The sequence below is a fragment of the Malurus melanocephalus genome, unplaced genomic scaffold, assembly GCF_030028575.1.
Source record: "Malurus melanocephalus ecotype Western Australia unplaced genomic scaffold, MMel_1.1 scaffold_258, whole genome shotgun sequence".
In the NCBI taxonomy this organism is placed as follows: Eukaryota; Metazoa; Chordata; class Aves; order Passeriformes; family Maluridae; genus Malurus; species Malurus melanocephalus.
Window position 1 is genome coordinate 163,826 of NW_026623490.1, and position 13,590 is coordinate 177,415.

At 40.6% G+C, this 13,590-nt stretch overlaps 1 protein-coding gene across 5 annotated transcripts in view; it reads left to right on the top strand.

Moving 5' to 3' along the window:
* Positions 1 to 13,590, top strand: part of OXR1 (oxidation resistance 1) — a 214,938-nt gene that overhangs the window by 132,644 nt on the left and 68,704 nt on the right. The window contains exon 1 of one of the 5 annotated variants that reach the window (XM_057375784.1): positions 9,669 to 9,890. The exons of the other annotated variants lie outside the window; for them this stretch is intronic. Within the exon in view, the coding sequence (XP_057231767.1) occupies positions 9,737 to 9,890 (154 nt within the window). The 5' untranslated portion in view covers positions 9,669 to 9,736. Of the gene's footprint in view, positions 1 to 9,668; positions 9,891 to 13,590 lie in introns of those variants that run through there. 5 annotated transcript variants of the gene reach the window in all.

The window sequence follows — 13,590 nt, forward strand, 5'->3', positions numbered from 1 at the left end:
TCCCCATCCCATTGGTGGAGGGGGGAATGGAAGCTGCACGAGGGGACCCTTTCCCTCTGGTGGTGTGAGGCTGGTGCATGTGCCTCAGGGATGGTCTCCCCACTCAATCTCCTCCTCAGAACCACTGACACTTTTTATCCTTTAGCTCTGCCCCCAGGCTGGGCAGCTCATTCTCCTGGTCACTCCCCACACAGGGGTCATCTCTTCTGTCACACAATCCAGTGCCAGGCTCTGGCACCCTCTGTGGCCTGAGACCTGACAGCTTCTTGTTTTCTTGGCAGCTCCATTTGTGTCAGCTCCAGAGCATGACTGCTGGAGCAGCCTTGGAATCTTCTCCAGTAACGAGTTACAAGCCATTCCCAAGGAGGAACTCGAGAGGCAAACTCCAATTCAAATAACTGAATTTTGCCTTTGTGTTTAAAACAAAAGTAGACCAAGGCTGGACAATCGTTATTTTTCCCTTCTCACTGAGTTTTGCTGACCTGACTGAGGTTCATGACTAAACTAGYATGCTCTATGTATTTCCAACCTGGAAACAGCATAGTTCATTAATATTAGGGCCTATATTTGGAAGAAATAAGCTTTTGAATTCTCAAAAACACAACAGCCTGTTTCCTTGATGAGAAGCATGTCACTGGTGCTTCACCCTTAACCACTGTCAGTCAAATAACTTCTWAATTCCCAGTCTTGATCCTGAAGCACTGGTGTAAAAGATCCTTGACAGATAACCATTAAATATGTGTGAAAATAACCATTTCTTTGGGATTTTGTACACAATAGGCATTCACCAGATTTCATCCTCAGATGAAAAACARGGAAAACAACAAGACATGACTTGAGTAATTTTAAATGAAGCCTACAGAAGATCCCATCTAAAGAAATAGAAGGAAATTAATAAGAGTCAAGTAGGATCTGTAAAGCTGTGTATGTGCATAGRTTCTCAATGGTGTGTACAGATTTGCAGCTAAATGTGGCTGAACACAAGAGACACARCATACTGCAAATCTTTTCAGGGGGAATTGTGACAGTAATCAAAGACAAGATAGTAAAATGTGGGAGAGAGAMAAGAGTTAAGACATGAAATCTTAGGGGAAAAAACTACTGTATACAGGATGAGGTTTCYTAATTCAGAGATAATACAGTAATGGACAGCCTTCAAATGATTTAGCTAGCTAGAAGCAATATGTTTGATTTTTGAGGAGAAATTGTAGTAATTATCCCCRAAGGGACAGAGTGAGTAACCATCCACAAGTTTTCTACATGTTATTATGGGAGCAAATGAATCAGGCATACGCTTGTGATGTGCTGCCAGTGGGGGAAGGGAGAGACACCAGATGTTCCTTAAGAAGCTAGATATAACAAGAAAGAAAAAGCAGAACTTCCTTCTAGTATGATCAACATACTTCGCCTGGGTTTTCATTCAAAAGAAAAATTCAGGAATGTCCTGCACATATTTAGGTGGCTCAGGAAAAGGTATGTACAAAAGGCTTTCATACACTTGCTTTTCTTAAGGAAACAACCACAAAAAACAGGTACCAAAGAATGAAACAGAATTCAGTCTTTTTTWAATTAATCCTTAATCCTAGAATGCACTGCCTAAGCAGGAGCAAGTAAAACAGAAAATCATTAATTCTTATTAGAATAATTAATTTGCAACCAAAAGGATGAGCCATTGCCATTAGCCTTTTTCTGGTTTGTGATAAATTCTGATGGTATTTTGGACCCATTTCTCTAATAAATGTCACTGTACTTTAGATGGCATTTCTACATAGAACTGGCATTTTGTGGCTGCTCATCAGCTGTTCTTAAGCATGTGTTTTCCAGGTGTATGAGAGGAATAACTTTGTTCAGGTGAATTGAAAGGATCCTGTCTCTAGATATCTTCATGTCTAAAGGTTGCAATGAAAACACATAACCTGTAATTAAATAATGTTTTCTGAATTGGAAACTGATCTGGTGCCAACTAAATATAACAGGAGTGTGTGACAAGCAGAAAATTATTTCTTCAAACAGATAAAACCCATTAATTATATCACTTTGAAGACATTATTAACAATTTATAATATTAACATATATACTATTTTGAAGATTATTAATGTTATAACCCTCAAGAAGGACTTTGAATTTCTAAAGTATGTGGCTTTTCCTATAAACGTGAGAAATACAGCTGATCATGAGGTGGTATGATATTGATCACAAAGCATTTTTCATGTTAATGCTCTGAATCTATGCTTTTGTTTGAAATCTGAGTTGTGTTATGATTGCTTAGTCTTCAGAAATGGTATACAAGGGACTGAACTTTAATAACTGTATCCTATCAGAGGRACATTCTATTTCATTATGAACCAGTAAGCCAATGTAAAAAGTGAATTGGAATCTGGCTCTGTTGTTTCTGAGCACATATGAGCAACCTCCTTACAGTGCATTAACAACTTGMTAAGTATTTAGTGAGTGTTAAGGAAAAAAAGAATTACAGTTATACTGAAAAAAGGAAAAAAAAGGATTAAGGCCAATACTGTTTGCTTATGATTTAAATATCTGATGAATAATCAATTTTCTGAACACCTTTCATAAGCAATTATTTTTCATTTGCATAATTTATGCCTCTGTGGAGGATGAGATTAGCTAGTRAATACTATGGAGTCATCAATTATACTGTCAGTGTTTTCCACATTCAGTTGCAAAACACATGATGAAAGAAAATAAATGTCAGTGAGTTGATGACACAAAGACAGGTGTCTACTGAAAACTGACTCTGTTCAAGCCAGTGCCAGAACTGGTGAACATCCTTAAACTGCATGGCTGTCTCTATGAGCATACATTCATAACCCCGGGGTCCAAATTCAATCTCACACAACTCCCTGAAAGAATAAAATGTTCTGTTTATATTAAGCCACTATTGACCAGATAAATATGAACTGAAGATCTGGAGGTCATTTCATGTTTATTTGATAAGGTAATCTAAATACAAGCTTTTAATAACAGCTGAAATGAAAGTTCTGCCGTAAACATGGAAAAGTCCCCAWATGATGTTCATTTGCTCTCAAGGCCATATTTGAAAACTTCCATATTAATATCATTGATATTCTAACAAATGTTGACATGTTATTGTAGAATGGATCATTTTAATATCCAGACATAAGTATACTTTTGGAAAATAAGAAAAATACATATTTAGTCTTAGAAYAGATATTTTTGTAATGCTAATTCTTTCACTGTTTTTTGGAAAAAAAGAAAGCATAAATACAAGTTGGATAGTGACTATGATTCTATAATTTTGCAGGCAACAAAGCTTGTTATTTACCCGAGTCTCTGAAAATTCAGAACATATGCAGTTGAAATTGGGTACTTCCAAAAGTGTCAAAAATTGTAGCATGTTTTTGAAATCTGATAAAAATTATTTTGCAAAATGAGGTTAAGTGGAGTAAAATAACCTCAATTATTACTCACTTCTACTGGGTTTCATATGCTTAGTACACATTCTTGTAACTATGCTATGTATGCCAGTACAGGACACTTGTGAATCAGTTAACTTTTTTCATATATGTGTTACAGTAATGTCTCAGATGTGATTGTACATTTTATTTGCATGGTGTTGCCATCTTTACTATCCAAATTTATTGTATGAAKATTTTTGAAATCTGGTTAGAAAAGCAAAAATTGCTTTCTTCTGAAAGGTRAAAAGTACTTGTTTGGCTCACTTGGATTACATTAGATACCTGTCAACCAAACAAACCTGTAAGATCTATTCAACTTCTATCTAAGAAGAAAAAAAAATCACACAGTGAGTGTTACAGTATTCATAATTTATAATTTATTCATAATTTATTACTATTATGAAATTAAAGAGCAGTGCATGTTTTGATGCTTAAATATATTGTAGGGGTATGCCAAGATGCCCAAGGTCCAAATGTTCTCATCAGGCTGGAGAATCTTCATATCTAGGTGTGGTATTTTTATTTTATATAGCTTCTTAAGAAATGAAAGATTTATTGAGGAAGATTTGAAATACTAACACAACAGGGGCTTGATTCAGTTTTCTGCTGAGAAAACAATTCTGTTAAAAGAGCTCCTGTTATGGCTGCCTGTATTTTTCAGTGTTCTTTTAAGAGTAATTGTATACAAAACTCCCCATATACTTGAAGTATCCCAGTCCAGAATAAAGGATGGCCAAATTTCCTTGATGCCCATGTTTATTCTGTCTTGTCCCTTCAGTGTGACATTTTCTGCTGAACAATGAACAGCATCAGTGGTGATGGTATAGACTGGACCCCATTTCATTTCAGTTTTACAGGAAGCTGGTTAGTAAAATCAGATTTATGTCCCTACCTGCTGAAGTCTGAAATTCCAGGTTTGCCATTTCTGAAGCTAGTTTATTTCTTGTTGAGTGTCTAATCTGAAAAGAGGATGTGGTACTGTGAAACCTTATGAACAGCCACACCTAGCCCACAGTTTTCTGTGAAGAATCTCTTTTAAACACACTCATTTACTTAGTGTCACTTACCGGTTATCCCTTTTCAACTTCTCCCAAATTTATACTTTCATTGAATTTCCCTTTGGAATAATTTGAACCTTCTTAATCACAAAAATAGATAWGTGCAAAGGCTTTTGCTTCTTGAACTGTGTACTTCCATACTTCATCATTTAAATTAGTTTGAGTTTCCTGGGGAAATAGGCCTGAGAATGTGGGAGTTGAGCATGCCTGAGTTCTGGTCCCTCCTTCATGAGCTGCAAGTGCATTCTGCATCGTGTTTAATTTTTACTGAAACAGCATTGGAAAGCAGACTGCAGTCTGTTTTTCTGTCTTAAGAGTCTGTCTTTTTCATAAGGAAAAAAACCACCCCAAATAATTCCTGAAGTATTTTACATTACTAAAAATAGGTTTTATTAAAAATGAAGAAAGAGGTTAGGCTTTTAAGATGTTCTAATTCAAATTCATATTTTTACCAATTATGGGTTTTGCAACCACATAAATGGTAGTGTCCTGACCAGAGGTRGTAGTTTAGAATACTTAACAAAGGCATGCAGCATCCTCCTAGCATTCCATGACAGTCAGTGCCTCCAGAATGACTAAGGAASTGTAAATGGGGCATTTGGTTCGAGCTGCCAGAATGACACACTTGCCTGGACGTTGTTTATATACAAATGAGYGCTGACTAACAGCCAAATGACTGACACTGAGACCATCACCTCGGAAARCATGTGCAAACCTCCTTTCTCACCAAACAGAATAAGGGGGTTGCTTTAGTGCCTGGTGCACTTTTGCCTGCAGCTCGGGAGCTGCTGCGAATTTGACAAGATSTATTGCAAGAGGCCCATATCCTGTACACCAGGCACGTGAGCTGGCCCAGCCAGGAAGTTGCAGAGCATCTGCTGGCATTTTACTGGATTATTTGCTACAATTTGCATTTCTTTTCTGTGCAAATTAGCGATCTCACTACCACTTGCTATGTTTTTATCTCTTTTTTTTTTTCTCCTTTGAAATACTTTTACATATAACTATATGTTCAGACCTTAGAAATATTCTTTCCTCATTCCTTTGCTATTTGACCAAAAGGAATCCCTGCTCTCTTACCCCTACACCATCAGTTCTTTTGGGATGCAGCTCAGTCAGCTCTCWACCTGCTCTGGGATTAGGATTCGGAGATTTAGTGACCAGACCAGGCTGTGCAATAGATTAGCAAAATGTGGTATAAAATATTACATCATAAATGCAGACTTATTCTGTCAGACGTTTCTGTAGCTACTGARCATGGGTTTATGTATAATGCCAGTATGAAGGCATCTCTTCTTGTGCCACAGTCGGACTTARAATTTTGAGCTAATATACCCTGGCACTGACAACACTGAGTATACTGTGAAGACACAAACTTCCYCCCTCCCTCCTTCCCTTTCTGCTCTYCCAGCCACTTCTACTCTTCTGTTGTTTTGCAGCTTGTGCTTCCACAGGTGTTTACACACAACTCAATCAGATGTGGAGATCTAACTGGGGATAACTGTAACCTCAAAATAAAATAATAACAAATTAACAAAAAAAAGTTTTTACTAAACTAAAAGGTACTTTTAGATGGATCAGCCTTACAAYCAAGTTTATTCACCTGTCAAATGAATCTTTGTGCTTACACTTCTAGCATGGGAACAGACACAAACAATTAAGAGCAGGTAGGACCAGTTCCTTCTTTTGGAGGGACAGTTTTAAGTGGCTAAGTTACAGGGATACCCTTTTCTGCACTGATACCACAAGCCAGAAAATAAACCCAGAAGAGATCCTTGTTGCACATTCAGGGAGCAAACACAGATTTACTAGTCCTCCTTAGCAAAATCCTGGTTGTTTTTAGACATTTTGAGGATAGACAGAATGATCTGTAAAGGTGTTCAAAACCAATATGTGTATAAAATTATAAATAGAAGCTACTTGTATTTGGTTTAGCTGTATGGCAAAAGGGACACACATTGCTTATGTAYGTAGTGTTCATGCTGCTCCTACCAATTAAAAAGTTGCGGGACGCTGCAAAGCTTTTCAGATTGAAATATAGGCTACAATCTTACATACCAGTACATTAGATTTTTAAACTCACACAGGATTAAGTATGGTGGTCATTTTTCAGAGCAGAGATCTTTGACAAAAATCTTGCTACCACATTTGTGGTACAACAAAGGCACAACAAAGTTGAAACAGCATCTTAAAGCCCATAATAGCACTCCTGGATGTATGTGTTGATAATACCTACTGACRTATGGTAGAATGGTTTGTGTTGGAAGGGTCCTTAAAGACCATCTAATTCCAACTTCCCTGTCATGGACAGAGACAYCTTCCACTACATCAGGTTGCTCAAAGCTTTGTCCAACCTCTCATGGAAAAATTCCAAGGATGGGGCATCCACAACTTCTCTGGGCAACCTGTTTYAGTGYCTCMYCACTCTCACAGTAAAKAATTTCTTCCTAATATCTAAACSTGACCTCTTTCACTTTAAAGCCATTACCCCTTGCAAAAGTTCCCTCCCCAACACTCTTGTAGGTYCCCTGTAGATAGTGAAAGGTGCTCTGTGATCTCCTGGATGCAGCCCAGGATACAGTTGGCTTTCTGGGCTGCAGCCACACATTTCCAGGTCATGCTGAGCTTCTCATSAACCAGCTACCCACTATGTCCTTCTCACCAGTGCTCCTCTGTGCTCAGACTGGTTTTATGCTGACCCAGGGACAGAACCTCATAGATGACCTACTGCACTTCATGAGATTTGCACGGGCCCACTTCTCAAAGTCTCTCTGGATGGCAAGTAGTATAGCTGTGACTATATTCTTCACAATGTAATAACAGTGTAATATTAATTATTGTATTACAGCAGTTGAAATTTTATCAGTAGTTTATAAGTGTCGCATATCTTAAAGAGTACTATTACTTTCCTGAGCACCAATATCTAAAGCTTGATTTTATAGTTAAAACAGTTTAACTGAGGAATTTATTCTTCCTAAGTAAAAACATTGCTAAATGGATGYTTTTCAGTACAGACAATGATTTTCACAATGCAAAGAAAAACATATTGCAATAATAAATAGTCTTTTTATAGTTAAGTTAGATTATTTGTGAGGAAAGCCAATGAAAGCAGCAAAAAAAATCATAGTTATTAAATATTTGCCTAAAATACTTAATTAAAATGCTGCTTGAATCTGAATCTGTAGCTTCTATTACTGCAATATAATGAATAAATACTGYCTCAAGCCCCACCAGGGGAAGTTTAGATTGGATATTAGGAAAAATTTCTTCATCAAAAATGTTGTCAAGCCTTGGAATAGACTGCCCATGGAAGTGGTAAAGTTACCATCCCTGGAAGGTGTGGCACTTAGRGATGTTGTTTAGTGGTGGACTTGGCAGTACTGGGTTGGACTTGATGATCTRAAGGGTCTTTTCTAACCTAAACCATTTTATGATTCTATAAGTATAAACCTGAAAGAGGGGGGGGAAAGGGGCAGGACTATTTCAAACCGCATGCAATCGATACAACAGCAGAGGTGTATATGTGGCTTGTGGGCAACAGATCTAGAAGTTTCAAATGTGCTTATCACCATGTTTGTAAATTCACTTCTCATGCAAAGATGTAATAGATTTTGTCTAAAATAGAATCAACAGGGCAAAAGACCAATCGTAACTGTTTCATGGCAAAAACACTCATGAAATGAAAAGTAATTACACTGCTTAGGACAAGACAGATCTTTTTGGCAGAACAGTTTCTATTCTAAACATCTAGTGGTACTTAGACCATGCAGTGACTCTACAGTTCCAGATTTATGCACTAGTCCTGGAAGAGACAGATTACACATGCATTTCTGCTGGCAGATCTTGGGGGAAGGGAGGAGGAGTTAATTTTGTCAAAATTTTCTTGTTCTCTTGCAGTAAAAAGGTTTTATTTGAAAAAACGTCTTGAACATCATTATCTCCTGAGAAAGAACTGATTTGAGTAGTAGAAAGGTTGATTCGAGTGTACTGKTTAAATGAAGTAACCCTCAGAAATCAGCACTCCAAAATGCTGAYGTTAAATTCCGATTTAATTGAACAGCTGCTACAAGTGAATAGRAGTTGAAATAGCTCAGCACTTTGTTCGACTGTTCTGCATGTACACAATAGATTTGGCTCAACAGGAGCATTTTTTTATTAAACAATGCCTTCATTTGCAGCTAGATGCAGCATATAATTGTATCATATTCACATTAGAATATAAGCACATTAGTTTACAGTCCTGCATTCTCATGGTTTATGGCACAGGTATAAATATCATTATATGGCTGTTCTTTGAGTCTCAATACATACAGAACACATTGTAAGGCAGATCTTAATAATGAGATTAAATGCCTTAGGTATTTCTTTTTTTTTTCTGTAAAACAGTTGGGTCATTTCGATTGGTTTGATTTTTTCAAAACTTAAAAATTTAAAAACTTTTAAAAAAAATTTTAAAAACTTTAAAAACTTAAAAAAATCCAAGAATTATGGGGATGAAGAGTGCACAGGTGAACAGCACAAATCAAATGTCCTTTTCAAAAAGAAAGAAAATGTGCATATATGGTAAGTTTTGATGGAAACCTGAACCTAGTCGGTTCAGAGGTTGAGTCGGGTATCAGTGTTAGCAAACACTCAGARGAGGGCACCGGGACATGGCTGGCTGGCACAAGGAAGGATGGTGACATCCCGTGTCAGTGACACTCTGAGGATGGGTCAAGGACAGAGCAGCAAACCCACGCAGTGTCACGGCTGCTCCTGTTTTACACTTACAGTGTGGAAACATCTTCATATCAACGACTGTAAGAACACTTAAAAGTAAGAGATTGCCTTGATTTTCATGCCTGGGAATGCTGAGATAGGAAAGCTGAAAGTTCATAGAAAGCGTTGCAGCACATGGTTGTAAAGCAATGAACTTCCACGAAACATAACCAACTCTCCAAACTGTGGGTGAGTCCGTGAAGATGTACAGGTGGCCGTGAGCCTGCCCGCGGCCAGAAGGAAGCGGTGTCCCGGTGTCCCGGTTGTCCCGGGTGTCCCGGTGGCAGAATCGCTCGCAGCCGCCGCTCCCCCGCTCCTCCCGCCCGGCCCCGGCCCCGCCCGCGCCCCGCGCCCTCAGCGGCGGCGGCGGCGGCTCCTTTAAAAGGGGGCGGGGCCGCCCCAAAGTTTGCCCAAGTTGCGGCGCGGGCCGGCGGCGCGCGGGTCCCGGCCCGGCCATGGCGCCCCCCGGCCGGTAGCGCCGCCATGGACTCGCTGACCGCCTTCACGGGCAAGGGCGGCCGCCTGCTCCGCGGCACCGCTAGCCGCCTCTGGGGCGCCGTGCCCGGCGGCCTCCGGCACGGCCGCTGCCAGGATGGCCGGAGCCGCGGGGAGCCGGGCCCCGCCAAGCCTACGCCAGGTACCGCTGGGGAAGGGGCCGAGGGCGCGGGGGTGGCCGCGGGTAACGGCGGGCAACGGGCGGCCTGCTCCTCCCTGGGCAGCGGGCTCGGCTCCTCGCCCCTTCCGAGCCTTCTTGGTGGGCAGCGAGYTTCGAGCGAAAGCGAGAGCGAGTGGGAGCAGCGGGGGAGAGGGTCCCTTCCCAGCCGGGAGCGGCCCCGCCGTGCCCCGGGCTCGCAGCCGAGCCGGTCAGGGAGACCGAGAGCGGCTGGTGCCCCACTCCCGGGGCGGCTCCGAGCGGCGCTCGGGGGAGGGAGGAGGTGGAGGTGTGAGGGGGCGCAGGGCGGGCGGGGAAGGGCCGGCACATGGGCTGGGGCACAGAGCGGTTGCACCGGGTCTGGGTCTGACAGCAGAAAAACGACTGAACGTCTTCCTCATTTCCGTGACACAACTCCTACGCTTACTTTCACTTCCCTCCCTCTCCTGGTATTTTTGCAGACCAGGGTAGAGGAAGGCACCTGGCGTACAGGCTCCTCGTTTTGAGATGTCCTTTGTGTACGAGGTGGTTTCCGCCTCCCAGGTGCTCCTGAGGAACAGGCAGCGTTACTGGAAAGAAAGTAGGCTTGGTGATGCTAAGGGCAGAAGTGGTACCTCTGCCGCTCAGTGGTCAAACAGGTCAGTCAGGAGACAGCTGATTCCTTGTCCTGTGCCTGGAAGTAAGAGAGCTGCTCTTGTCACCCCTTTTCTTGATGATGTTGTTGGGCTGTAGGTATAGGTATTTTGAGTTACTCACCTGATGTGAGCTCTCCTGCTGGGGATAAACACCATGAAAACGAGAGGGTTGGTCAGTGACTACACATACACTTGTTTATGCAGAAGAGGCGCAGGCAGTAAGAACTCTAGACAGGTAATAYCATTGATTGGGACTTAAAAACAGCATGATCTAATGATTGCTTGGAAAGAAAAAGACATGCAAAGCTAATTTTGTGAAAGTGGTTTATAATAAATGAAGAGCAGTATACGGTGAATAGTAAATGTTTTCCCTTTTTTTCCTGTTTCGAGAAGGTCTGTGCGAATAGGATAAGGGAATATTTGTTATAATCTCTAGGTGAGGTTGAAGTCAGGTCTCTACTGAAATGTAATGTTAAAATACATTAAGTTTCTTTGTTACTGTGGGTTATTTTGGATTAGTGAAATAGTCGCTTTTCATGAAGGGAAACAAAGTCTGCTACTCAGTGGAGTAGGGAAGGTAATAGGAATGCCCTTGCAGCCAATCAGATGTGGATGGTSTTTCCTAGGGTGTGTTGGCACACGCTTCTTGCACAGAAAGGATAATTGGTAGCTGCCTGTATTTACAGTGCCATTCTATTTATTTCATGTCCCCCCGCAACATACGCAGGGAAAGAAAGAGACAGTAACTTGTTTTTCAGCAGTGAAATGAGGTACCTTGAATATGGCCTCTGCAAACAATTGAGGACTTTTTGACAGATATTACTTACACTCCTTTGCAGAACCAAAATGGCAGTAAAATGCTTTAGTATCTTCTGGCTTTTTAATCACTTACAAGGCCTTATGTTCAGCTGTCTGTATAAAGTGTCCCTGGATACCTGGGATTTCTTGGAGGAAAAAACTGACTATTTTTCCCCCTCTTCTTCTGGGAGAAAAGATTAACTTAGACTGCATTGTAGTGTTCTGAGATTTTTTTCCTCCAGCTTTGAGCAGATAGTGTATTTTCTCAGATGCTTTCATAATGTAATGGTCAAAATTTGTGTTAATGACAAGTTTGAGAATGCASGGTGAGAGAATGCAGGTTTATAGACTTTAATGTACCTTTTACCTCACCTAGGCAAAACATGCTSTACAAGGCAGGTAGGCCTTGGCCCTCCCAAGCTGTCTTTTCCCTCACAGGATTTCTGTTGGTTATGGGCAGAAACAAATTCTTGTGACTGTAGAATTCTTCTGGCAAGCATTTTTCTGGCTTTCACAAACCACCTGTGTCCTGCTAATGGGTGCTGTGGATGCTKTAACAATGATTACAATGCTTCATTTGAAATCAAATCTCTGTTTTAATTAGAGATGGGTCCCCTGGCATTAGCTTAAGGCTTAATGACAGATTCTAAATACTCCAAATGTTTAGTCTCTGCAGTGTTCTGGATCCAGGCCTATCTATTACTCTAATTTTTCTTCCCCACTTAAGGCTTTTGGTGTTTTTTTTTTTTTTTTTTTCCATGGCTCAGTTGTGACTGTGCTTTATTTGTTAAGAGAATAATGCTTCATAAATGCCTTAAAACCATGTTTCCACCTCTGAAACAAAGCCCAACCTTTTTAGCTTCTACAATGAAGTATCTCAGTTTAATTCTTGTMATGTTAGTAATTTTACCTTTGCTGTTTCCATGTTTGTCTTTTTGAACAGTTGAACAGCTTCTCTATAAGGTTTCAAGTTCAGGGAGGCAAGTCTGTTCAAATACTGTGCCTAAATCACTTACTTAGATATATGCAGAACAGTTTGTAGTATTTCTTAATAGGGAGAAAGGACACACTGGGAGACTGAGTAGCGCCACAGGAGGCTGTAAACCTGTTTGTCCGGTTTACACTGTGTCAGGAGCCTAGTCAGGGAAAAAAACTTTATAAAGATTTTTTGTCTTTTAATGATTGTGATGGAAGATAAAATGCAAAGATAATCAGAAATTCAAGAGAAAGCAGCTGGCTTCATAAAAGGCATTCTCAACTGCAGAGTGTAAAGGCCTGTAAGCTTTGAAATGTAACTTCTAAATATAGTCTATTGATAATTTATGGGAACAGCTAATGTGTATGTATTCAAGCCTGGATTTACCTAGAAACTTTAGGTAGGACAGAATGTAGTTTTCTTGGTTATTGTTATGTACTGTAGGTGTTAGCAAGCTGAAGTTGCATGTGCTTTTACTCGCTTTAAGATGCACCTCAAGACTTTAGGGAGTGTGTGATCAAGAATTATCTATATTGCAAAATTAACTTTAGCGTTCAGTTTTGAGTTCTGTTTATGCAAGCCTCTTATTTAAGTGAGCCAACAGCACATCCCATAGTTCAGTCTGCTGTTTTCTTTGTCTGCTGTGTAAGGAGAGTGTGACCAGCAGTGAGGGACATGGTTTTGCTTYTTTTCTGTGACACTTCTGATGCTTTACATAGAATGTGCTCTTTGATTTGGTGCACCTCGGTTAAAGAAAGCTGCTGAGGAACTCTAGAGGATCCAGCCAGTGTATTTTGGGGCACACAGCATGTGACCTGTGAGGAAAAGTTCAGGGAGCTCTGCTTTATTCATSCAGAGGAGACCAAGGCAATGTAGAGGCAATCCAATTATGACCTACATCTACCTTAAGGGACACAGTTATCTCCATGGTAAGAGATCAAGGAGGGGCAGCAGCCATGAGTTTTAGCTTGGAAKATTGAAACTGGACAATAGAAAAAACTTCACACAGAATAGTCCATCACTGGCACAGCTTTAAGCTGACCTGATTTGATGTTGACAATAATKCTGCTTCAGACTGGAGGCTGGAGTAAATGTATTTAAGAGGCTTCTCTTCTGGGTAGTGCTTTGATTCTGTGAGAATATATTTTCATATCTGGAGTCTTGTTTATCTKCTCTCTGAGACATTGTCACCTCATTTGTTTCTGCGGTCGCTTCATGGAGGGAGAAGATACACTGCACAGGTGTTGCTGACTTCCTGCTRTGTGTCTCTCATTAA